Source organism: Bos javanicus, chromosome 7 (genome assembly GCF_032452875.1).
Source record: "Bos javanicus breed banteng chromosome 7, ARS-OSU_banteng_1.0, whole genome shotgun sequence".
Taxonomy (NCBI): domain Eukaryota; kingdom Metazoa; phylum Chordata; class Mammalia; order Artiodactyla; family Bovidae; genus Bos; species Bos javanicus.
This window is the reverse complement of record NC_083874.1, coordinates 64,876,019-64,903,267: the sequence shown is the minus strand read 5'-3', so window position 1 is coordinate 64,903,267 and position 27,249 is coordinate 64,876,019. Positions and strand designations below refer to the sequence as shown.

Genomic DNA, 27,249 nt, shown 5'->3' with positions numbered 1-27,249 from the left:
ACTGATTCATGCAACATCAGCTTAATAAGATGCTCAGAATAGACAGACTAGGGCTAGTGTCACAACACATTCAAAATAGAGTGGCCAAGTCATAGAGGAAAGATACTCCAGAGCACAAATATTGGACAGATGGATGGTGCAAGATAGTTCCCAAAATGTTACTAAATCTCCAAAGGATACAGAAAAATGTAATATGTAGCATGAGTTCTTAATTCATAAGGGGCCACTTTTTTTCCTGAAGCAAACATTTATTTCCAAATTCTTTTTCCTGCTGTAGTGGGCTAATGTGAGTCAACAGACATTAAGCTGTAAAATTACAGAGTGATCTTTATATCTCCTGATTGCATTGTCTGTGCCAGGCATTTTACACTTCACAGCCATCTGTGAAGTAGGGAATTCACAAATAGGTAAACTGGCTTTCAAAGAAGTCAAGTAATCTGTCCAAGTGGAGCCCTGTATTGAGCCTCCTGTCTGCTAAGCTATGTGCATCTCAGCATTTCAGGAAAGGGGCTGGCTTAGGCATCATCTCATCCTGCGGGAGAGGAAGCTGAGGTCCATGGAGGAAGAGACTTGCCGAAGGGTCCCTACACCAGGGTCCATCCTGGTAGTGGCTGAGGCGGGTCTTGAACTTGGGCATCTGCTTGCAGTACACGTTCACCCACCTTAACTTTCCTTTAACTCTTGGGTATATGGAAGGTGTTTCAGACAATGTTGAACTGAATTAAATTGGGCTCTTACATGTACTATATTGTGAGGTCTCCAATAATGAGGCTCCTTTCTGAAACTTGTACTTCCCAAATCTGAACGTCCTCTTCTCAATTTTTGCACTGTCCCTATGGCCCTTGTCAATTCCATACTTTGTGGATGGTCGATATATATGGCACCACTTAACTTCCTCTAAACCAAAAATATGTGTGAAAGCATAGAGCTTAATGGTTATTTCCTTCTAACATGTATTTTGAAGGGTAATGCTGATTTTGTTACTCCCTTCTTTAAAACCATTAATTTTTAGAATAAAGTCTCAGGTTCCTAGCCTGTGTTTATGGAAGGAGGGGTCCTCAATCTGGTTCCCTGATGCTATGGCATTATCAGGAGACTTGCTCATCTTAGTTTTTCTGCTCAAATGCAACTTTGTCGTTCACACCTTCTGAACATGCTTTTCCACCTGCCTGGAACATTCTTCCCCTGAGCAATTCATCAGTAGGGATTAGCTTAAAGGCCATTTCTTTGGGGAGGTGTTTCCCAAGCCTCAGGGCAGGCTTTTGAGGTTCTTGTCACCCTTGTACTTCCTGGGTCACTGTAATCTTTCCCAGCAGCCTGTGGGCTCCAAGAGGGCAGAAACCACATTTCTCTTATTTATCACTCTGGGCAATGTTCTTAGTGGTCAGCCTGCAGGGACTAGTGTTTTACTTGTTGAGTAAGTAAACAAACAAACAAAAAAATATGCAATATACATAAAAGATCTCAGGATTTATATAAAAGGTGTACACATCTGTGATTTCATAGTTTATCACTATTTTATACCCAAGTAGATAATGTAAGCTTATAATGATATTCCCAAGTTATTGACAAAAGACTCTACTCAGTGTGCTGCCAGAGAAAGTGGCAATGAAATTCATTTGAAAACTATCTCCATTAAAGCGGTCAAACTGAAAAAAATCTTCTTACAATGGGAACATTAACTATCTGGAAAAACAAAACACTTAGCAAAATACCTATTGATGCCAGCAAAACAAAGTGTTACTCTACTCTGAATTAACATAAGCTGTATTTATGAATTTTTATATTACAAATGGGTACATTTCATTTTCCCCCATCTTATTTACTCCCCAGGAGGTTCACGGGTAATAGAACAAATGAATTTCTTTCTCCATTAGCCTGTCATTGCCACTTTCAAATGGCTTCCTGCCCATATACTCCAATATTTTTCCCATAATAAGTGGTAAAGCCTTCAGCCTTCTCATTTCTTAACCGTGTCCTTTGTGTTCCAGATGAGATAAGCAGTATAGTACCTTCCATCTGCATCAGGGAAGGAGGTAAACTGAGGCAAAGATGCTAAATGATTTAAGTTTATGTAATCAGAATTCATCCATCCACCTGTATCAGTGATGCAACAAATTTTTAGTGATTGTCAATTTGGTGCCCAGCTCTGTTTTAGTTGCTGATAACAGGAAATAAGGTAATGTCCTTGTTTTCATGTAGTTGATACTGTAGATAGGGGGAATAGACAAGGAGTAAGTAAATAAATATCTAATGGAGTGATAGATGGAATATTTGTGTTCCCCCAAATTTGTATGTTGAAATCTAATCTCCAGTGTGACAGTATTAGGGGGTAGTCAGGTGGGGGGTCTTTGGGAAGTAATTAGGTCATGGGGGTAGACCCTCACGAATGAGATTAGTGTCCTTATAAAAGAGACCATGCTGAGCTCTCTCACCTGTTTCTACCACATGAGGACACAAGAAGAAGAAAGCCACCTGCAAGCCAGGAAGCAGGTTCTTACCATACACTTAATCTGCTGGCACCTTGACTTGGACTTCCCAGCCACTAGACCTGTGAGAGGTAATTTTGATCTACTCGGTCTATGGTGTTCTGTCACAGTAGCCCAAATGGACTAAGACAAACAGTGACAAACACTATGGTAAAAATAAAAGTTATTATTAGAGTTATTTAGCCCTGACTCTAATCCCAACCCTGGGGATACCTACTATTGTGTGGAAGCCTCTCTGAAACAGTAATGGCATCATTGAGATCTCAATGCCAAGAAGAAACCAGTGAAGGGAACATCTGGAGGAAGGCATTCTAGGCAGAGGGAACATGACCAAAGGTTCTGCAGTGGGAGCAGCTTGGTATGTTCAAGGAACAGCAAGGAAGTCAGGGTGACTGGGATGCAAAATGAGGTGTGTGGTGGGCGAGGAGTGTGGACAACTGAGGAGCCAGCTTATAGCGAGTCTTAAAGGCCACAGTGAGGAGTATGGACTGTCTTTCAGAATTTTCTTCTAGTGATGGGAGACACTATAGAATGTAAGCCGAGGATAACATATGGTTTATGCTTTTAAAGTTCAGTCTGGTTGAACTGTTGAGAATGGATGGATCACCTGGGAACAACAGTGGGGGACATCAAATAATACAGGCAAGAGAGGATGGTGTTCTGGACCAGACACCATCAATGTCAAAGGAAGTAGAGGGCAGTGGATGGATTAGATATATGGTTTCTGAAGTTAAATAAGAAAAATTGCTAATCTATTGAATATTGAGAGTAAGGGAACTTGAGTCAAGGATGAAACCAATTTTGGGCTTGAGCAAATAACTAGATGATGGTGCTATTTACTGAGAGAAGATGGTGGGGATAGAAACGAATGTATTCCTTTGTTATCAGGGCAGGGAATAAAAAATTCTGTTTTGGACATATTAATTTTGAGATGCCTTTTAGAGGTACCTGGCCAACTGGAGATGCCAAGTCGTGAAGTGTTAGATTCACAAGTCTGGAAGAGAGCACTTAGAGGTAGAAATATCAAATTGGAGTCACCAGTGTGATGATGGTATTTAGAACTTGAACGTCACTGATGTCTCCAAGGAAGAGAGTGCTGTTGGAGAAGGGGCAGCCACACCTCCCCAGCCCTCACCCCTAAGTCCTATATTAACCAATATGGTCATACACCATACCACAACAATTTTGCTCCCTCCCAACCAAAATCCAGTTACATTAGACAAAACATTTACTGTCTCTTCTGTAAGAAAGGTGTTACACTAAGGAATAAAGGGCTATAAAGATAGGTGACTAATACATGATGTCATCTCTCAAGTTGCTCATAAACTGGAAAGGAAAAGAGCAAAAATAAAAGGTAGAATGTTATTTTATTTCCAAGAGAGTGGAGGTGTCTTTAAAAGGTAGACTTGGGAAGACACACTCGGAGCAGATCATGTACATGCCTGCTAAGTCACTTCAGTCGTGTTTGACTCTTTGTGACCCTATAGACTGTAGCCCAGCAGGCTCCTCTGTCCATGGGATTCTCCAGGCAAGAACACTGGGGTGGGTTGCCATGCCCTTCTCCTGGGGATCTTCTTCACCCAGTGATCAAACTCTTGTCCCCGGCATCACAGGTGGATTCTCTACTGCTGAGCCACTGGGGAAGCCCAGAAGATTATGGGGAGGTCAATTTTTTTTTTTTTTTTTTACTGCAAAGAAAGTAGGACAGTATTGAAGATTTCTGAGTTCCATGACCAGATCAACACCTTTCCTTCCCTGTCGAAGTCTTGTTCAGCCTCTCTGGTCTGCCTCAAATCTCACCCCCTTCATATTATTGCCCACCCTCTATTATCACTCACTTTTCATCTTTAACTCCTTCAGCTTTTCCTATCTAGTGCTAATCCATTTAGTGCTTGATGCCACACTGTCTCTTTCAGATAGTTCCTTTTTCAAGATGTCTATAAATTCCTTCTAAGTAGGATCCCGGTCTTAAATTCATAGTCTGGCTCAGGAGGGAAACGTAATAAGCCCTCAAGCAATGACTGTTGCTTCTAGTGTCACTTCAGTGGATTCTTCTTTGACCTCTGATTAGATCCAGATCTCACAGACTCATTTTCTAGCACACCTCTCAGTTTTTAACTATCTACCCCACATATGGGGGCTTCCCATGTGACTCAGTGGTAAAGAATCTGCCCGCCAAGCAGTAGACATAAGTTAGATCCCTGGGTTGGGAAGATCCCCTGGAGAAGGAAATGGCAATCCACTTCAGTACTTTTTGCCTGGGAAATCCCATGAACAGAGGAACCTGGTGGGCCACAGTCCATGGGGTCACAGAGTCGGACACGACTGAGCAACTAAAACAACCCTACATGTGACTATTTGAATAGGTTCTGTCTTCCCATAGACTATTAGTTCCCAAAGAACAGGAACCCCTTCTGATTTTGCTCATGATGATATCCCTCATTTGTGTGCAACAAACATTTGTTGAAAAACTGAATAGGCAGGGCCTTAGGTGTTCAAAGGGTCAGGGGCTTGAGCACAGCAGCCTCAAGCATGATCCATCCACCTGCTTGTAGTTTCTGAAAGAGCAATGAAATTCATATGGCAAAACTACCCCTCAGATGGAATTCTTCCTGATTAACTTCCCTTCTGCTTAGGGACAAACTTTCCCAGAGAGTGGCTCTTCTCTGGTAAGGAGGCCCCTAGAAGGCTGATTTATTGTCACTTAGGACACTTGAGTCTTCCTTCTTCATACAGCTGAGCAGGAGGCAAAGCAGTGTTCCCAACTGTTAGGAAGAAGCGGCCTGCTGGCAGCAGCTATGATCATCCAGGCAGATGGAGCGACATATGTATATTTACATATATATTTCCTAATCAATAGGTTCCAGTGAAAACATGAAAACTCATGAACATGATTGGGATTTAAGGAGCTCTGAAGGAGTTTAATTCCTTAAAGAAAATTAGCAAATTGGAATTTTTTTCAGCTGCAGATAACTCCAGGACAATAATGAATAGTACTATTGAATGATCAAACTTTCCTACCTACATTGCCAAATCCCCTCTTCTAAATTAGGTACTGCTAGCATTTCCTCTTAAGAAATAAACTTTGAAATATTTTAACCTTATTCCCGGCCCCTGTATGCTTTTCTGACAGTCTTTCCTCATAGCCACACAGGCTTACTTTTCTTTTAACAACAGGCCAAGCTTGTCCCCTAGGATTTTTGTTATTGCTTGCTCATAGCAGGTGGCCAGTACATATCTGTTCATGAATAAATAGGTTAAGATAAGCCAATTATGCCCCAACAGAAACCCATAACTTGTCTGTCTGCTGTTTGAGCCAATTGGAGATAATATAAGTGATGACTTGAAGATTTAACCTAAGATTTAATGCTTGATTCTTGCATGTGTCAACTGAAAAAAAAACAACAAAAAACCACCACCACAACCTAAAAGTTGAGAATTATGTTTTATTCAGTGGACTCCAAGGACTTTATACTGAGGACTTAAGTCCAGGATCCAGGCTCCCAGAGAGCTCTGAGGGATTGTTCTGAAGAAGTAACAGAGGAGCCAGGTACATGTTTTTGCAACAAAAGCAGAAAGGTTACTGCAGAAGCTTACTGTAAATCAAAGAAAACCCAGATATCTCAATTTAGTGAACTGAACCCTTCTCTATGTCTGGGAAGATGTGAGTCTGGGTCACTGAAATCATCCCTTTGATAGGCACCTTACCTATCTAAGGCCAGTATCCTGCTAGTCTCCATCCTGAATCCCCTTATGGTGCGCAACTGGGGAAGGCTGCAGTGGCTGATGGCTTGATGGCTGCACCATCCTTTGTTTACAGATATAGCAGGTGACATTTGTCGTCCACACATGTGAATATCAAGGAACATAGCCTGCGATTTTACCCACCACAGAATTGCATTTTACTCCTGTAATTCACATGAAGATGAACTTGTTGCAATTACCAGTTGCCCACAACTTCCGTTCCTCCCTCCTTTCTTAATAGAACACTTTGGGGAAGTGTGTCCAGTTAAAAAACATACAATTTCATCTTCCCAGGCTTCCTTACAGCTACAGCAGGTAGCATGGAACCCAGTTCTGGCAGTGAAGTCGGGTGAGGCTTCTGGAAAGCTACTGCCTTCCTAATACAAAAGTACAGACTGAGCTGCTGTGTCTGTTGCCTTCTCCCTGCCTGGAATGTATACGTGATGCTGAAGGGAAGCAACTGTCCTATGTAGCAGGTACCATCAGAACTCTGTCCATAACCTTTTGAAACTCATATGAAATTGTTATATTGACTACAGATTTTTCTATTGAAAGCTCCTGTACCTCTGGCAGAGGGCTTCTGCTGGCTATAGGATCATGCTTAGCCTGGTCGGAAGTACCAGAGAGTTAGTGATGCTGGAAGCAGCCCTCACTGACAGACAGAAGTTGGTGTATAAACATCCAAGCTCCTTGGCCTTCAGATGGGACAACTTTGAGGTGTAAGCTACAAACACAAGGGGCAGATAGGGTGTCCTGACTCCCCCAGAGGGCCTGAGCCCAGTTGCTCAGAGAAATAATGAACTCATCCTGTACTGGCTCTCTTTTTCATCTCACTCCTGGGTTCACCTTCCAGATAAACTACTTGCAGAGGAATCCTTTCTCTGGGGAACCCAATCTCAAACATCTTGTGACTGTGCAGATGAAGGCTACATGCTAAGGATGGAAAGAAATCTAGAAGTCTTTCGATAAAAAAAGACTCGGATGGAGCCCTTGATGCCAAACTTGGGCTGTTCTAGCCTAGGGCTGAGTTTCTCTGGACTTTGTGTTATTTAAGAAAAATAAACCTCTTACTTGGGTAGGCCACAACTGGGTTTCTGTGGCATGCAGCCAAATGCAACTGTAACTGAGAGACATCTGGAGAATTCTCAGTTGAGTCCAAGTGCAACCAGTCATCAGCTGGACATGCCTGCTAATAAAGCTGACGCTATGGCTACGTGATTACCAGACCCTGTGAGAATTGGACTGTGAAGAAGGCTGAGCGCCGAAGAACTCATGCTTTTGAACTGTGGTGTTGGAGAAGACTCTTGAGAGTCCCTTGGATTGCAAGGAGATCCAATCAGTCCATTCTGAAGGAGATTAGCCCTGGGATTTCTTTGGAAGGAATGATGCTAAAGCTGAAACTCCAGTACTTTGGCCACCTCATGCAAAGAGTTGACTCATTGGAAAAGACTCTGATGCTGGGAGGGATTGGGGGCAGGAGGAGAAGGGGATGACAGAGGATGAGATGGCTGGATGGCATCGCTGACTCGATGGACGTTGAGTCTGGGTGAACTCCGGGAGTTGGTGATGGACAGGGAGGCCTGGCGTGCTGCGATTCATGGGGTCGCAAAGAGTCGGACACGACTGAGCGACTGAACAGCTGAACACTATATTGCATGTCATAGCTTGCACAGTATTTGCTGACATGTTGCTGTATTTAATCCTCATGTTAATTTTGTGAGGTAGGTGTTACCAACTCCACTTTACTGAAGTCCAGAGAGGCCAAGTCCCAAGATAGGGGCTAAATGGTCATTCTAAGGAGTCTGTGGCATTTAAGAAATGAGTTGACCTCTACTTTTTCTTTTGCCTGTCTCCTGAGATCCTGTGCTTTTCCATGCCTGCTTCACTGCCATGGGACTGCAGACATTTGCTCTCCCCACTGCCACACCTCATCACAAACCCTACACACTAATCATAAGCTCTGTAAGACAGGGGTCCCCAACTGCCCCAGCCTCAGACTGTTACCCCTCTGTCGGTGGCCTGGGCTGCACAGCAGGAGGTGAGCGGTGGGGGAACGAGTCAAGCTTCCTCTGTATTTATAGCCACTCCCCATTCATCACATTGCTGCCTGAGCTCCACCTTCTGTCACGTCAGTGGTGGCATTGGATTCTCATAGGAGTGAGAATCCTACTGTGAACTGCACATATGAGGGATTCGGGTTGTGCACATCTTATGAGAATCATCCTGAAATCATCCTGCCCACCCTCACACTCACCCACCCACTTCCCCTGCTCTGTCTGCCCCTGGTGCCAAAAAGGTTGGGGACCACTGCTCTAAAACATGTGCTAAATTATCTCTAGGCCTTTACTCAAGCTCTGCCTTTCCTAAGAATGGCTTTATTTTAGAAATGGGAAACTGCTGTACTTGCGCCAGGTGAGGATGGTCTGGTAACTTCACTCTCATGCCAACTGTAGGCAGGACACCCATCTCAGCATGGCTCATAGCACCGAGAACATACAGATGCTTAGTAAACATCTGAAAAATTTAAATGGGTAGACATAGTAGCATCCAAGTTGACTTCAAATTTACCCCTGCTCAAAATCATTAACATCAAATTCCACCAACATAAAAATGAATACATCTCTACAGAAGACTTCAGACAAACAAAATATACTCCACTGAACATTTAATGCATTACATTCAAGTACAACTTTTTTTTAAAAAAAAGGACAAAATTATAAGTATTCATTAAAAAGGTAACTATTTAAACATCATCTGAACCATATTAAGTAATTCATTTACTTTTATGAAATGTGTTGAGAACCTAGAGGTTATGCATAAGGCTTAGCATTTTTAACATTGCTGGCCTAGGACAGAAAAGATTGTATTCTTTAAATGGTGATTCAGGAAATCTGATATATTCAATACTTGTGTTACAATAGCTGGTGTGTAGAGGCAAGACTAGCACCCATGACTGGCTGGGCCCTGGAAACAAACATGCCATGCTCCCATGCTGCTCTGGGATACAGAATACAAAATCTGACCTAGGCTGAAACAACGTGCAGGGCGTGGAGAGGACTATGGCGCGGGTTCACTGAGGACAAAAGGGAAAGCTGTGAATTTTCACTTTAAAAATATGTGTTAAGTGAGGTGACGAAGCCAGGAGCCTTCTCACAACCATTTGGTGTCAGCAACTCCCAAGATACTTATATCAAGGTGGCTGGGAGGAAATAAAAATGTCCACTGGGCCAGACTCAAGAACTAAAGTGTTGGAACAGATACAACTTTGAGGATAGGTTTATCAAACAGCTTATAAACAAGTGGCATATCAGTTCAAAAGATGCCTGACTGGTAAGGAATTTCAGCTGGCAAGGAATCTCTAAAAATGTTTATATGCCTTGTCTTGGTAAATTTATTTTACAAAGCCACCATTTTATTTCACAAGGATGATAAGGGTCATTAAATCCCAATACAAGACAAAATTTATAAATGATGACAGAACTATTTCAAATCCAAATTGCTGAGTAAAGGCATGTTCACCAATTATAAAATCTAGCAAGACAGAAGGATAATTACACTACCACTATTGTCAAAAGACTGTTAGACTGTAGCTGAAGTTCAAAAGGTTAAGGATTTTACAAAAAGATAACAGGAGTATTAATTATATATGAAGAGTATTTGATTAGCTAGAGAAAATGTTAGCGAGTGTGATTTTCTTTCTGTGAACAACTATTTCAGATTTACAAAGTACCGGCTCCACTTAAATTTTGACCTACTTTATCAGTGGCACCATAACCTGGAATACTCAGAGTAATCCAATTACTTTGGCAACTAAATTGTCACCATTACACTTCTAAAGTAATTTATCCAGGATACACTAGAGTAGCCTATATCTGTTATACAGTATTGTGCAACTTACAGTTTTTTTTCTGAATATTTCTTATTTTTCCCAAGCCCTGTTTCCCAGGACTTTGATCATTAAATATGTCTACCTTAAGGTTCCAAATACCTATGTCTATTATGAAAACATGGCGGGGGGGTAAATTCATTCTCTTTAATGTGACAAGCTACATTTTAAAAATGACCCCAAACCTGCTATATAGGTACAGGTTATGAAGTGTTATCTAAAGATCTGAGGGACATTTAGGGGACAGACTCAGACCTTAGAAAAGGATTTTAAAGAATTTTAAATTCTCAAGAGAAACATTCTGGGAAGGGAAGAAGTGTTCTATAATCTAGGGCATGTTCCAGAGCCCTTGTTCTCATAGCCAAATGTATGAAAACAGTTTTCTTTAAAGGAATACAGGTCTATGAGCCAAGACAAGATTTGGCTAAATGATTGGTAGCTTCTGTTTGGCTCTGGAGGTTTCCATGGAAACAGCCTGAGAGACAGAAAAGGCAGCATTATCGTCTTTATCTGAAATGCCACCTGATAAAACTGCATATTGATTCATTTGTGCTATCCAGAACCAGATGTATTACTTCTGATAAGCCTTCACAAAGGGAGGCAGGAGTTCTATCTGGCCACACTTCAAATTTCCTGCCTTCCTCCATTTGAAACCTTAAATTAAAATCCTGATAAAACCTCCCCTGAACATTTCCCTCAGGAACCTCTAGTTCAAGTAAAGCTTCAGTAATCAGAAGCCAAATGAAGAAATGTGAAGCACACAGAGCTCCACTGCCAAGTTCTTAAAATTATATGACGCCAAGCTTACTGTAGTTGAAGAAATGACTCTGAAGAGTATTTACAGTTCCATTATATCAGATCTCAGCCAGGCAACAAATACTGTCCGAAGTGTTTATTATACACAGTTGAATCAAGTGGCATCATTCATAATTTTTCTCCCTCTTTATGTCTAGCTCATTTGTATGTGTGTGTATATATATACCTATATATCTGTATCTATATATTTAATATAGTAACACACAGCACACACCATTCTCTAATCTTATTTCAGGTTAGTGCTTCTCAGAAAGGCCACAAAAGCAGCCCTAGCTTAAAATTCTACATCTGATGTACACAAAAATAAAAACCTCAGCAACAATAAAATATAAACAAGACAAACAAGGTAAGGAGGCATGCAACCTTTAGCACCGTATTTAAGACGATAGAGTAAAGAGTGTTGACAGAGGTCTAAAGAGGAATTCAGCTGTGGGTTTCCCTCTGGAATGAGATCCCAAACACAGAACTGTCTCATAGAGTCCAGTACTTTTAAAAAGGGAAAGCCTGAGAAATTCCATTAACAGAAATGTCAAAATCCATAATTTACCAGAGACAGATGATTTGACACTGCTTCTTATTCTAAAAACAATAAAGACATTATTCTTTAGGAACAAATTTTTCACTTTGGGAGATCAGCTGAGAAATCAGTGCCAGCTCAGTGAGCTAAATGATACCTCAGTAAGTTAAAAAGACTGCTATACCCTCACAAGGACCAATTTACTCATGGAAAGTAGCTTACTCATGAGCAGTTAGGTCCCTGATATCTGTATAGCAATATATTCATGGGTGATACTGGAAAGATTCAATAGAGCATATACAATTGTATGCTCTACCAGCAAGACATCCAAAAAACACCCACACCTCTATGCACCGCATTGATGTGGGAATCCAAATCACAGAATAAAATCTCAGGTAGGTCCTTTCTGTAAAAAGGGACTCAAAGTCTAGGGAAGGGTTTATTTAGAAATGAGCTGAAGATTCTTATGGTTTAAAGGTGGTAGGTAAGAAGTCAGAGGGCTAGAAAGGACTTTAGATATCATCTAGTGCAAATCCCTCATTTTTACTGGCGGGAAAACTGAGGCTTCAAGAGAAGTGTCAGCTTTAAGCAATGAAAGAACTGTGACTAGAAGAGAAGTCATGCAATTTTGGGTGTGGTACTTTCCCCGTTACACTGATCTCTCAGGCTCCTTTAAATCTCAATGTGTATCATTTAATCAAGCTTGGGGAAAATGACTGAGAAAGATCAGAAAGGAAAAATGCTGAAGTTTTAGAAAGATTTTGGTAATAATTCATGTTCTGATAGGCTTAATATTAATGAGGGGGGAAATTCTACTTATTTTTTGATAAAAATGTTATTTTCTGCATGAAACATGTTCTTTTTCTGCAAGCTGTTTTTGTAGGTATGAGGGTAGCTCACAGTTGGCAGCTTTCAAATGACCCATCTTTGTAGTTAGAGTTCGATTCAGTAGATCCTGTATCATCAGGTGGGCTGAAATGACTGCTGTCTTGAGAATCAGTATCAATACTTTTCGTCTCTGACTGAGGGTGGACAGAAACTTGAACTGCTATCTCCTGGCCTTGTTCACTCAGGGAACCATCATCTGAATCTCCTCCTGGTGAATTACTCCGGCCCATCTCTGGGTTAATGACAAAGATGCCATCTTGCGCATTCAAGGCAGGTCTCTCTTTAATTCTCTCTCCCATCTCATCAGGGTCATCCACTCGCACAGCCTCAAACATCTCCTCTACAAAGGCCCGGCAGTTTAGAATAAGGGGTGGCAGAGGGACGCTTCTTGCCAGTTCTTCGATATAACGAGCAAACTCCATGGTTTTAAATTGCGTGACTTTGGCAAGTTCCAGAGTCTTGGCCGAGGTGATGATGGGGATGCGTTTTGCAATCTCAAAGGCCTTCTGGAGTTTCTCTGCCCCTTCAGTTCGGAAGAATTCATTGATGGCTTTCTCAGTTTTACGAAGATGGCTGCTCATCATGCACAGCCGTGTAACATTCAAGATGAGAGTGATTGTAAAGGCAATCAGGCAAACAACCATGTAGTAGACACTCATGTCTCCCGAGGTGAAGATAACACGCAGGGTGACCGAGTAGGAGGCACGGGTTGGAGAGGTGATATGACATGTATAGAGCCCACGGTCAGCAAAGGCTACGTTGGTGATATTCAGGAAGTTATCAGAAACCAACCATTTTCCACCTGATAACCCAACAGAAATAAAAAATTACAGCATAAAGAGTACTATTACTAAATACGCAAACTGCCTTATCAATATTCCACCTCTTCATGAGAGCACGTTACATCAACTCATCTATTAGGTTCTGCTATTTTGTTAAATGATGTAAGACAGGGCAGACTTTTATGTTCAGAGTCTGAATTTTAAATAGGCTGGAACTTAAAAAAGGGAATCAAGATCTTCCTGAAACTAACGATTATTGTGGCTGCCTTTTCACTGTTAGATGTAAGACACCTTTCAGGGAGACAGGTGTGTCAACATAATGCTAAGTGACTAACCTTAAAAAGAAATGTTTATATATATGTGTGTATGTGTCTATATCACAGTCTCTACCTACACATTCTCATAAACTAGAAGGCTATGTCTGAGAAATACAAAACAATGGCTATTTATAGGGTAATGAGTAATTTTTACTTCCTTTTTAACTTTCAATAATTTACTGTTTACTTATTTACTTAAGAAAAGACAAACAAAACCCTACCAATTTAATGTATTTGTTCAATTACTAACTGGCTAATCTGGCATGCCTTATACATGTTAATTTGTCTTGTTAGAAAAGGTTGGTTGATGATAACATCTTGATTTTCTGGCCAGAGTAAATAAAGCACAAGCCAAAAGCAATGTCTCACAAGTGAGGGTAAATGAACAGCTTGGCAGACAGAATAAAAGTTGCCCTAACATGCCTAGGCTTCTATTTTAAATTGAAAACATGCTGCCTTTCTCCCATACACGAAGGTATCTTCATTCAGGAATGTGTATACAAATGTATATGAGTATGAAAACCAAAGCACAAGGACCAACAGCCTTGAATAACTTGGCTCTGCCTGCACAGTTCTCACCTCTAAGTCCTCAGTGTGCTCTGTGCTTTAACTATACAAATGCTTTAACTGCCATTCAAAGACAGGATAGATGGGCTAACATGGGGTGGAGGGTATGGGTCCCCATGCCTACAGGTAGTGGCCCAGAGGAGGCTGGGGGACTGCTTGTTAAGCACTGCTTCAGTGCCTAATTTTCTAGCTCCCTTTCATCTCTGAGATTCTACGGTTCAGGATTTAGGGGCACTTCAATTAGTAAGCACTGTGGACCGTGCCCATTCTTATCTACATCAACATTTATCTAAATTCTGTAGTTATATTTTTACTAATGTAAAAAGAGAAGGAAAACATGTAGCTATGAATATAGTCATTATTTTACAAGCTTCTGTCTATAAACCTGGAGCTATAAAAAAGATATCTTGTGAATCCACAGTATGATGAACTATATACATAGACTCCATTCATCAACCACTATAACCACAATCTAAACTCTCTAGCTCACTTGCTGATAATAGCTCAAGATTTATGAACCTTATACTAGACTGACATGCTTTTTAAACTCCTCTCACTTGAGATTCATAAAATTTAATACAATTGTCCAGAGCTGCTGCTGAAAGCATCAGTGATAGATGTTAGTGGTTTTCAAAGTAAAGGCAAAATAGAAAAATAAAACTGCCATTCTACTTGGCTGGTCTCCTAAAATCTGTTTATACGACCAGTCTATAATAATCACACTTACTGAGTAACTCACATCTTAGATGTGTTTGTCAGGACCCTAGGGCCAAAAAAGATAAGGCTCCAAATAGGGAACCCCAAATCATGTTCAAAATACATGTTCAGGGCACCACTCTAGACATTCTGATTTAACAGATCTATATTCTTAAGAAGCTCTGTTCTTTCTAACATTCTAACTCTTCAATTCCTTGGTGGCCAGTTTCTCAGTCTGTAGAAGGTTAAAATGTTTAGCATATACTTTAGAAGGAAGCACCATCTGTCTCCTTTTCTGTTTTCCAGTCTAAGATAAATAGCCAAGAGATTAGACTATCTTTCTAACAGAAAATATAAGCAGGCCTTTTCCAAAATGTAGCTTGTGAGGATACCATAATTTAATCTTTACCCCATTGATATTTCATGGCGATTTCTTTCTCAGGTGTTTTAACACAGGTAGTCTTCAAAAAAAAAATCTAACAGAACACTAGTTAAAGGAAACAATATTCTGATTAAGATGTGTACACAGGTTCTTAAATAGCAAAATCAAATAAAAACCTGTCAAAAGGTAGACCTTGGTCACCTTACTATGATGTTTGTGTGATTTTTTAAGACTGAGACACAAAAATATGTAAAGAGAAACTTTCCTATTTTCATGCAGTTAAGGTACAGAATTAAAAAGAGAAATGAGCTGGAAGGGCTTATAAAGTTCCTCCTCCATGCCCTTCTGATTCTCAGAGGGAGTTAAAACTTTTATGTACTGATCTTTATAACCATTTTCAATAACATCCGGGATTTCCTCCAACATTTTTAGTAATTCATTTCTGAGCAAAAACAAAAAAATTATTTATGACAAGTTCACTTAACCAAAATCCTTCTTGATCTACTCATACAGGGCCAGCACACTGTACTACTCACAGTACAGTCTAGGTAAATGGTGCTCCTGGAGCTGTGCAGTACACAGTCCACACAGCTGTGTGCAGCAACCCTGATGGAGCCAACCTTGAATGAAGAAGGAAGCCAATTCGCCAAGAGGGGAGGAAACAGCTCACCATCATTATGTGAACACTTCTTAAATTTGTAACTATACTTTATTTTTTTTCTTCTTCTGGTTCAGTAATTACCATTATTTCACTTTTCCTGATAAGTATAATACCCTGGGCCTTTCAAAAGTTTTAACTATTTATTGCAGTACCTCATCTTGGATATTCCTTGTTGAATATGCCATAAAACCAAGATTGAAGTAACAGGAAATGAGTAATCTTGACTAATTATGCTTTGGGATAATTACCTCTGTCTCTGTCATCCAGCTGCTGTCCTTTTGAGTTGTACCAAGAGACCTGTTCATAGTGGTCGACTGTGAGAAGACACTTGATAGAAACACTAGTTCCCTCTCTGGCTATGATGACGTCATCACCTGAGTGGGAATCTGCTGAGAGTTCAAAACTTGGAAGAAATGATGCATTGGAAGAACTGTGATTTGTTCCCAGTGGGATCATCTGGTTGAAGTCTACATCTTCCAAAGCAAAAGCAGCTGGCACAATAACACTCACCACTAAAGTGGATAAACAACAAAGTGGCTTCATGGGAAAATGGGAGAAAATCTCGTTTATATTTGGAGAACTCAATAGCTTCTATATTATAACAAGAGCACAGTGGGTCATTGATTGCTTGGTACTGGAATTTTCCAAAAAAAAAAAAAAACCAAACAGGTAGATCCAGGTATATTCTGGAGTCTTCAAGATTAAAAGATACGAGTGGAGACCAACCTGAAAGAGAGCCAGATACAAAATTTAACCAACAAAGACTCATAATGGAGTGAAGCTTTATGTTCGAGAAATAAATAGATGTGAAACTGATTAGAATAACTGACATAAATATTATGAAGTGAAACAGTGAAAATACCACCTAAAAATTTCAACAGAGTCAGCACAAAAAACACTGAACTGGGAAATGGCAGATCTAGATTCCGGTATTAGCTTTGCTAATAACTAGCTATAAGCCCTTGGCAAATAGCTATGCTTGTTTTCTCATGTGTCAAATGGGGACTAGATGAGACAATCTCTAAGGGCTCTTCTAGTTCTGAAATGTTGTGATTCTATTTCACTCTGACAAATTCCATGCAAGATGGAGCCAATGAAGGCTAAAATATTTAACTTAATGATCTTTTATTCCAACCTGCACCATTACCATCTGCTGTTATATCAATAATGTAAATCAACTGCTACACAATAATTATAACCATGGAGTTCAAAATTTGAGTAATTCAAGTATATAGACATTAGATATAAATAACGCAGGGCTACCTGAAGTAGTTTGTTTTGTAATATTAGAAAATTGCACCACTATGCATAAATAAATAGTTACTGGCTTTTGAGGCTATAGAACTTTCCTCTTGGGTAAGAACATTAAACAAAAGAATTTTCCTTTAATAATTTTTTCAATATCAAGAGATAAGATACAGTATATTTAATAAGCTTGTAAGAATACCAAATTTCTAACTCAAAGTCTATAAACTAGCTATGGGAGGAACTGACACCTTAAATGTCTAGTTAGCAGAAATACAAACTACAGAGAAAGATTGTTAGACACATTCAGAAGAGTAAAATATCACAAATAAAAGCAAAATAATATCCCATTTCAAGAATCTATGTGATTATGATCAACTTCCTGGTCATCTGATTCCTCTTTTAAAATCACTGACTCTTACAGAAATATTTCATTTCAATTTCTATAAAATATGGGATGAAACACCTAGCTTTATTTCTTGTAAGGGCCAAACTAAAGAGTTTTGAAAATGACACTTACTTCCCTGTATATTCATACAAAAGCTGCTTGATCATGTAACACAAAAAGCAACATATCACTGTATTTTGCCATTAAACTGCTCAGAGTCTAAATTTGACAGTTAAGTTGTAAATATCATATAAATTTCATTAGTCCTTGAAAGGATGGTTAGATGATGACAATAATTTTCTCTATCTTGCAAATTTAAGGAGGGACCATTTGAAGTAAAACAAAGAACTTCAGAGTTTGCTATACATAATAGATGAACACTGTATGTTTTCATTTCTTCCCCAAATCCCATTAAAATGACACAAAGCTCTTGGGCACTGAAGGGGATTACAGAAGTGATCTGATCTAACCTCTTCACCCTGACTTGCTCTTCATATTATATAGTAAGCAGGAGAATCCTGGCCTCTATTGGGAGGGAGTTGAGAGTGGAAACAATGGAAATAAAAGCTTACAGAATGACTGAAGTAAACCAGGCACTGTGCTCAGGCTTGATAGTTCTCAACTTCTTTTCTACTACAACTGGCAGATAAGATTTTTGTCCTTTATTCTAGACTACTGGTTCTCAATGGTGATAGGAAATGAATGTGCTGAAAAGTACTCCAAGTTTCACCCAGGACTTCCATAAGGAGATTCTGTGGCTTCGTCCAAGTTGGCATTTCCCAAATTTCATTCATTTCTTCTACTGTCATGATTTGTTTAAAAACTATATCTTTTTATTATTTTTTATGCTTTTCTTAAAATTATATTTTATGCTTTTCATAAATTATTATTTCTGCTTTTCTTAAACTCATTGTCTTTCACAAAGTCTGGATAAAAGTAACTGTACACTAGGCACAATGCAAACAAAGCCATGTTATTAACTTGCAGAGAAACTTCTATCTGTTGAAGGCTCTGAGCTGCAGGCCTGCTCTCTTTGTAGAGAAAACAAAACAAACCTCCACAACTTGTTTATTCTAATAGTACCTCACTTCTTATCCTGCCATTCCTTTCCTCCCCACTGCTTTCTACCACTGAGTCTACAACCCACTATCTTAGACTAGGGGTATACATTTTCATCTATTCAACAGTGTCTACTGAGTACCTACTATGTGCCAACCTACTGTACCACAGACACTGTCTCTGCCTTCATGGAACTCAGTCAGGTGGAGGGCATGGTCATTAAATATATTCAAAATACACTAAATGCTACCCAAAGGAAAGTACAGGATGCTATAGGGAGCTAACCATGTTGCAGAAAGCTTCCCTGAGAAAGTAAGGTGTGTGACAAGACTTGGGGGGTAAATGGGAATGGAGAATGTTGGGGAGAGCCATCGAGGTAAAGGGACACGGGGCAGAGAAAAAGCAGATCAGTCATTGGTTAGCAAGGTAGTCAAGAAAAAGAGCTACAAGCAGTCATAATGAGAGACGGTGGCCAGAGAGTCATGGGTCTCATTCCTGATCCTGAAGAGGAGCAGTTTGGCCCAAGATAAAAACTGGAGATCAGACTTTGGGAACTGGAGTGGGAGGCTGAAGTGAGTGAAGGAAATTCACTATAATTAAGAATTGTCCAAGGTGAAGCAGTCAAAGAACTAAAAGGCTCAAAAGTGAGGTAGATCACCTGTGGGGATGCTACTGTCACCCCAAGATCAAGGAAGAAGACACCAGGAATGGAAGAAATGGACTCACTCTCCCTGCTCTGAGATGTAAGCATTTCAGGGGAACGAATAGCCTCCACGTGAGGGGGCTGTGGGGCAAGTGTCCTGGCAGTATTACTGCAGTGTGGAATTCCTTCTTTACGCAGCTTCCCCGAGCCTCCTCGCAAGGCCTGCTGCTTCTTCCCATCCAGATCAGGAGTTCACCTGAATGCAAGACGGCTATTCCCTGAGCCCTGTGGCCCTCACCAGTACACGACTCACCTGGCTCTGTACTGCCAGGCAGTCTACTCCATCTCACCTATGAGCCTCTTAAGCACAAGGACTGTATTTTTTAACGCTATGTGTCATAACTAGCACATACTCAATAAATACTTAATGATGAATAGTTTAAATTTGATCAAGTATGTGATGGATCTTTGTACACTGACAAATGTTATACAACAGGGATCATAATTATTCAGACTTACGTGCACTTACTAGCACTTGTGATTATTCTCTGAGACAAAAAGAGCTACTGCTAGTAACCTCAAAAGATCTTAAAGGCATAATGCCTAAATGCATTCCTTGAACCGACCACTAACCCTCAATGTCTTCACTTACCATCGTGTCCCAGGAAATAATGGTAGGAATAAAAGATAACCAAGTACAGTTTCCAAACCAGGTTGAACATCTCAATCTCCTAAAGAACTTGTTAAAAATAAAGATTACTGGGTCCCACCCCAGACCAGTGAATAAAAATCTCTGGGTTTGGACCTTGGAATTACGGTTTTTAATTAGCTCTCTGGGTGATTCTGAGGCAGAGGGCTCATGGACTAGCAACCACTAATATACTTCTTCATTTCCTCTGTAACAGCCCTACCTAATGGTGCTCGACTGTCTGAACACTTTCAGCACAAAAGAGCTATCACTCAGATTCCACTCTGGATTAAGTTCACCCTAGAAACTCATACTTGCAGGCCTCTGATAGGCAGAGTGGCAGAGAACTTCAGTGAACAGACTCTCTAACCAGGTTTCCTAGGCTCGACTCTAATCAGCCTTTCGACTTCTATTAATGACTTAATCTCTCTATGCCTCAGTTCCCTCATCTTTAAATGAGGGAAAATAATAGCATCTACTTCCACAAGATTATTGCAAGGTCTGAAAAAGACAGTATGTGAAAAACAGAGTCTGGTAACAGTAATCACTGTTAACTCTAGTTACTATTATTGTTGATATCACTTCGAGTGCTAAAATCAACACTTTACAGCAAAACCATTATTTAAGATATATAAAACACTTTTACTTGGAATACCATGAAACCACTTAAATATTTTGGAGGGGGAAGGGGTAACATCATAAGGTAATTTCAGTCTTTAATTTTAAATTTCACACTCCTCTCTCAGTGCAAATAGTTCACAAAAATATGGATCAAACAGGCATTGTAAACGGACCTTGGAGACTAACAGGACGTTACATTGTTTTCACCATGTCCTGAGTTTGTGCCAGAGAGCCTTTGTTGTTTCTTTTTTGGAGCTCTGCCTTCTTGGATCCAGGAGGAAGTCAACTCACTAAGAAGAATGTTCCCTTGGAATGTGGACTGAGACACTGTGGGTTAGGGACATTTGAGGAAGAGAAGGATTATAGGGAGCTGAGGCAACCACGTTAAAGGACAACAGGGATGGAGAAGGGAAAAAGAGCAGCCAGGAGACGGGGTCTAGGGAGGCGGGTGGTGGTGGTGGAGAGAGTTACAGAGGGGAAGAGAAAGAGAGGCTCACACATGCTGCTCTGGCTCTTGACAGAGTTCTACTTCCTGGCTCCAATAAGACTTTTTTTTTTAAAGAAATAAACATCTTTATCTAATTTCATTCAAAATTAAAACCACAAAAATGAAAACTGAATGTGCAAACAATGAAAGAAATGGAGAACTGGTCAGGTGGGAGAAAGAAGATTAAGTTCAGCAAAACCTGGAAGACAGGAAAAGAAAGGGCTAACTATATATAAGACAGGGAGAAGTACTTAACAGAAGTGTAATTGTGCTCTGAGCACAAAAGAGAAAGGGAGACTTCAGAAATTTTAGGAATGCAATTCAGTTTTAAGTTTGGGGCTTTGTATATCATGCCTGCTATTCTCAATGGGGCAGCTGACATATGGAGGGTAAGAAGAATTCAAAAAGGAAAATCAAAGTGCCACTTCCTGTAAATAGTTAAAAAGAGCTATGCTATGCTTGTGAGTGAAGTTACTTAGTAGAATGTTTTATTACCTGTCTTCTGCATGAATAGGAATAACAGAAGAGTGTGATATTTAAATTTAATCTAACTCCTTTTTCATCTTTCAGGTACAGTAAAAAGTTAGCTTCTCTAGGATCATGAATAATCAGAAATATAGATGATTTTACCCTACAGAACCATTCTGGATATTGGCTGTATCATTAAAAAGGAAAAAGAAAAGTGCCTAAGTTATCATCCCTAACAGACTGCCTTGTTGCTGTGCCTGCCAACTTCTGAGAGAAGAAATATTCCCATTCTGTTCCAATTCTCAACAGAAGTGAATAAGGAAGCAACGTGGCTAATTTCCATTCTCGTGGCTCAATATTAAGTTGGCTGAAGAAATGGCTGTTTGCAGAAATAGTTCTGGGATAATTCAAAGGAAGGAAAAACACTGATGCCCAGATGGTACTGGTTTTTGCTCCAAGAATACTGGGATCGTAATGGTTCATTCTCCATAATTAAATGCATTTGAGCTGTATTTACAACTCATCCACTCTTCTCTGTCTGCACTGTTACACTTGAAAAATGGAGAAGTTCCCTTACACAAGGCACACAAATGGTCAGTGACATTCTGAATTGGCAAAGGGGAGAAAAAGGAAATGAAGAGCAGACTGTTAGCACTCCTCTATCCTTTCAGAGAACAAACAAAAAGCTGTTCTGCTTACACGCAAGCCTTACTATAGCAATCTGTAACATACAAAGGTTAGTAATACACAAACAGAAATCACCATTTTGAGGGCCATTTTCCAAAAAGTTTCTAACTTAACATAGCCCTTATGCTCCCAATAGAATCTTGGAGCCACTGCATACCTCATCATTGGCGCTTAGGCACTCAAACGTCAGCATATTTTCTGGCACACTGAGGAATACCCTCTTCTGTATTTGCTGAAGCTGTGCTTCAAACCCAGGGTTATTTGTTTTGCCCTTGACTATGATCATTTTTGCCATAAGCATCTGCTGAAGCTACACAAAGACACTGATTTCCTTGCTCATTTTTTTTCCCTCTGTGGTCTGACCCTACCCCCCAGTATCTCAAACTTCAGGATAACTAAAAAAAAGATCTTTACTCTCACCCTCAGATCTACCTGTCTAGCATATATATAACTTGAATGATAGCCACACAATACAAATCTTCCAGTTTTGCAAGATCAAAGTTACAGTATCATCATGGCTGTGTGGTTAGGAGTGCGAATTAGGATTAAGAGTGCTTGATCCTATCCTTGTGTGAAGCTATGGGATCAAGAGGCCTTAGTATATACATCTATTGAATAAGGTTATTTACAGTAACCACCTCATAAGGTAGTTGTGAACACTAGATGAACTAATGTACATTTTAAATTCATGCCATTATTATTCACCTTCTCCTTCTTCCTTCTAGATGTTTTTCGATTAAGTCCTGCTGTCCCTGCCCTAGGTCACCTGGGTCCTTTTACCTTACCTGGGTACCACACTATCCTCTTAATTCTTAAATGGGTCTCCTTAATTCCCACCATATCCCTCTGATGTCCCAAATATTGCTCCCCTCAGAACTGGTCCTAAACACAAACCCAAAAGAGTCAAGGCAATTTTAAAATCCTCTACCCATGAAATAAGCTTCACATTTTATGGTATCCGTAATTCTCCAGGAATGGATTCAGGTGGTAGAAGAGAAGCATGAAGTTGGAGCCCAGCTGTGCCTGCATGTACACTAATTCCTTGCTAAAGGAATGAATGGATTAGAAGTCAAATCTGGTCTTTAGTTATACCTGTCACTAATCAGTTGTGTGACAGGTGTAACCTAATCTTTAGTGGTCTCAGTTTTCTTACAAACTGATTATCATTCCTATTTTCCTTTAAATCCTATAATTTCCCCAGCTTCCCTGTCATGGCTCAAAGCTTTAACTATACTTATTTCACTCTCTATTATCTCCAAATAACTTTCCACTTAAAAGTTTTGGTTCTAATTGTCCCTTCTGCTTGAAACTTCCTGCCCTCCCCATCTTTCTGTGGAAATTGGACCTTCTCTACAATATCCAATGTGTTTTTGACCTTATTCAAGAAGCCTTCCTACCTAAGCTCTCACTCTTCCTTCTGGATTTCAGATGAATTCTTTTGCTGTCAGTCTTCTAGCACACTGACAGCACTCAACTGTAAGACTTCGCAGTTTCCTTCTTTTATGAATTATCTGTATGTCCAAAAGACTGTAAGCTTACCAAAGACAAGAGTCTAAAACCCCCTTGGTGGGGGTGGAATCAACATTCTGAATTCAGACACCCATTAATGTGGCAGTCAGAAAGGGACCTGCTATAAATGTCTTATTGACTTTTTAGTCTCAATCTCTGGAAATTGTTAATGGAGAGATATGAAATATGGAAACATAGTTTTTCTCTCTTTTTTTTGGTGGGCAGAACACTCTAGAGTGAATTTGATCTATAACTCGTTTTCTCAAAATGCAATTCTTAGATCACTTAAATTAATCTGGGGTGCTTATTAAAGATGCAGATTTCTTGGTCCCACGCAAACTTAGCCCATATATCTTTTAATTTTTCATAACCATATTGTTATTCAGCAATTTGCAAAATGTGTTGCACGGGTCCCTGGGGGTCCCCGAGACGTCTTCAAAATGATTTTCGTAACAACACTAGAACATTATTTGCCCTTTCACTCTCATTCTCACACAATAGGTGCTGTTTTCCAGAGGCTACATAATGAATGATATCACAAGAGAATGAATGCAAAGGAGGTATGACAATCTAGTTGTCGTCCATTAAGTCAGATATTAAAGAAACTTGTAAAAATGCAAAACAATGCCATTCTCTCAAAAATTTTTTTTGCGGGCAAACTATTCTTCATAGACATGCCTTTTATGTTAACATGTAATGAATTTAATTATTTTAAATAAATAACTCTTTGGAAAACTGTTTTGACATCTAAAATGGCATAATAATAGATATAAGCCACACAAACAAAACCTCTTCAATATTCTCAAAAAGTTTTAAAAGTCTCAAGAGATTCTAAGATCAAAAAATTGGAACAATTTTCACTACAATTATCATCAACACTATTTAAAAGATAAGATTAAGACACAATTAAGCGGCAATGGCACCCCACTCCAGTACTCTTGCCTGGAAAATCCCATGGACAGAGGAGCCTGGAAGGCTGCAGTCCATGGGGTTGCTGAGGGTCGGACACAACTGAGCGACTTCACTTCCACTTTTCACTTTCATGCACTGGAGAAGGAAATGGCAACCCACTCGTGTTCTTGCCTGGAGAATCCCAGGGACAGGGGAGCCTGGTGGGCTGCCGTCTATGGGGTCGCACAGAGTCGGACACGACTGAAGCGACTTAGCAGCAGCAGCAAGCGGTTTACCAAATTTCTATTCTTAAACTCCAAATTCTATGCACTTTCCATTACAACAGAAGATCAGAAGAAAACACCTATTTTATACTTATAGTGTTTTTAGTTTGGGGAGAATACACATTTTTAACATGCTCCCAGGTGATACTGATGCCCCTAAATTTAGAGGATCACCATTAAAGCAAATAAACTATCTGAAGGGTTTTAGGAAGTGACAGTTATTATGTATAGATATTAAAATAACTCTGAAAACATGAAATTGAGTTAGAAGTCTCGGGTTCTTAAAAGGTCAGGTGCCTTCACCTCTCTGGGACTTTTTTCACATCTGTACATCTGTACAATGAGGGTGTCTGTAACTTTTTTCTGGCTCTCAGTTTGGTTTCACGCATTCTCATTGCCCAAGAGCAACTGAAGAGGTACATCTTTTTGATGAGGGGTCAGGGGTAAGCTAAAGTCATAAATCACAGCATGTTACTCTTCAGCACAGAAGCCTTCAAATGCCTTTCCACTGCTTTTCAAATAAAAGTCAAAATTCTTATCTTGGCTCACAAACCCTACAAAATTTGGCCAGTTTAAGTTCCTGGTCTCATCTTCCTCTTTTCGGTCCACTCACAGTGGCCCTTTGCCTTTTCCTTAACCTGGCTCAGTCTGTTCCCATGATAAGGCCTTTGCAGTTGCTATTTCTTCTGCTCCTAATACTCATCAGCAGCTCTTCATAAGATTTACCCCTCGCTTCGTTCCATCACTTTGTTCTGCTTAATTTTCTTTAAAGCACGCACTACTATCTTAGATAACCGTGTTTGCTTGTAAACTTGTTTATGGTCGGTTTCCTCCACTAGGCTGTCAACTACTTGAGCACAAAGCCACAGTCTCTCGTAAACCAGGGTGTCCCAAAAGCCCAGAGAAGTGTCTGGCAGGTAGGTGGAGCTCAGTAAATACAGGATGGCCGAATGCCTGCAGCAGTCCAAGCCAGGCTTGCAAAACGGCCACGGATACTCCAGCTTCTTTTACCTTGTACCCTAACCCACCGGCTCAAACCCACGTCTCGGGTGCCCCACTACACCCTCCACACCCCCTACAGCGACCCCAAACTAGCCCTCACTCACCAGACGCCTGCCGAGCTCCTTCCGGCCGGAGCTGCTGCTTGACCCGGAAGTTCTCCCGGTTAAGCGAGGCCGTCTCCACCCTGAAAGAGGACTTCCGGGGCAGTAGGAGCAGCTTGTCGGAGAAGGCAGTGGCGGCGGTGCGGGAGGAGGCGGCCTGGGTGAGGGGCTTTCCCGGAGGAGGCGGGCCGGGTGTGGGGTCCTGGGGTCGCCGAGGAACGGGAGGAAGCAGCCTGGGGCTGGGCGGCTGGCCCCTCGCGGTGGACGCTGATGCTGCGGAAGTCCTTTGGTTATTGAAACGCTAAGCCCGTGTGAGGAATTCTCGTCGTTGTCAGCGTCGGAGAACTTAGGAGCCCAGGTTTACGCCAGAACTCCCGTTGGGCACTCGGTCTTGTAATTGGGAAGAAGGGAGAGCAGATTTTGTCCGTCTCGAGACAAGTGGTTATTTAGAAAAGATAGTAATGCTCCAGGCAACCACTTCGTACTAAGAGCTGCTGTTACCCGTGAGCGATTATGTGCCAGGCTCTGTTCCGAACCCCTCACGTCCACTGGGTCGTTTTGTCTTTCTAGGAACTCTGGCATGTAGGTTTTACAGATGTGGAACCAGAGACGCAGATAGGTGACTGATCCCACAGTCACTCAGGTATAGAGTTGGAAGAGTGTCGGCCTAACTCCAGAGCCCATTATATTACTATATACTATATATAACATCTAATATGTGTGTTAAGTACATACTACTGTGTTTTGTAGCTTGGCGAGAGCACACGGATAGCAAAAAGATGGTAAAAGAAAAAGTAAATATGTGTATTCAGCTACAGGAAACATTGATGGAACTTTGTGCAAGAACTGTGTAGCTCTGGGAGTTCTCTGGTGGTCCAGTGATTGAGACTCTGCACCCTCACTGCCCCGGACTGGGGACCAGGGCAACTAAGATCCTACAAACCACGCTGTGTGGCCTAAATAAATAATTTAATTAAAACAACAACAAAATAGCAACTCTGTAGCCTTTCCTGTTAGGCCCCTGTAAGTAGGCAGAAATTATCTTAAATTAATTCCCAGTCTCCAAAACTTGTCATACGGTTCAGTTCAGTTCAGTCCCTCAGTCGTGTCTGACTCTTTGCGACCCCATGGACTGGAGCATGCCAGACCTCCCTGTCCATCACCAGCTCCCGGAGTTTACTGAAACTCATGTCCATTGAGTTGGTGATGCCATCCAATCGTCTCATCCTCTGTGCCCCATTCTCCTCTTGCCTTCAGTCTTTCCCAGAATCAGGGTCTTTTCAAATGAGTCAGCTCTTCACATCAGGTGGCCAAAGTATTGGAGTTTCAGCTTCAACATCAGTCCTTCCAATGAATATTCAGACTGATTTCCTTGATGTTTTAGAAGTGTATAATGTATCATATAATGTATGGTTTATCATATTCTCTATG

General features: G+C 40.6%; 2 protein-coding genes across 4 annotated transcripts in view; one reads left to right on the top strand and one right to left on the bottom strand.

Annotated features, from left to right (window-relative positions):
• Positions 1 to 5,917: 5,917 nt before the first annotated feature.
• Positions 5,918 to 25,910, bottom strand: MFAP3 (microfibril associated protein 3). Its single transcript, XM_061424121.1, has 3 exons — positions 25,822 to 25,910; positions 15,994 to 16,471; positions 5,918 to 13,142 (listed from the first exon to the last, which is right to left on the bottom strand). Exons 2-3 carry the CDS (start codon positions 16,286 to 16,288, stop codon positions 12,349 to 12,351), a joined length of 1,089 nt encoding a protein of 362 aa, XP_061280105.1. The 5' UTR covers positions 16,289 to 16,471; positions 25,822 to 25,910; the 3' UTR covers positions 5,918 to 12,348.
• FAM114A2 (family with sequence similarity 114 member A2) overlaps positions 25,874 to 27,249 on the top strand; it is a 35,106-nt gene continuing 33,730 nt past the window's right edge. Inside the window, exon 1 of one of the 3 annotated variants that reach the window (XM_061424119.1) lies at positions 25,874 to 25,958. The gene's annotated coding sequence lies outside the window, so the exon portion shown is untranslated. Of the gene's footprint in view, positions 25,980 to 27,249 lie in introns of all 3 variants that reach the window. The other 2 variants (XM_061424120.1, XM_061424118.1) reach the window with 2 other exon arrangements.

Bases quoted from the DNA above. Each gene is read 5' to 3' on its own strand.
- MFAP3 (XM_061424121.1), bottom strand. From the start codon at position 16,288: ATGAAGCCACTTTGTTGTTTATCCACTTTAGTGGTGAGTGTTATTGTG. The intron at 13,143-15,993 runs GTAATTATCCCA...TTGGGTTATCAG, and splicing joins GCTGGATGACAGAGACAGAG to GTGGAAAATGGTTGGTTTCT.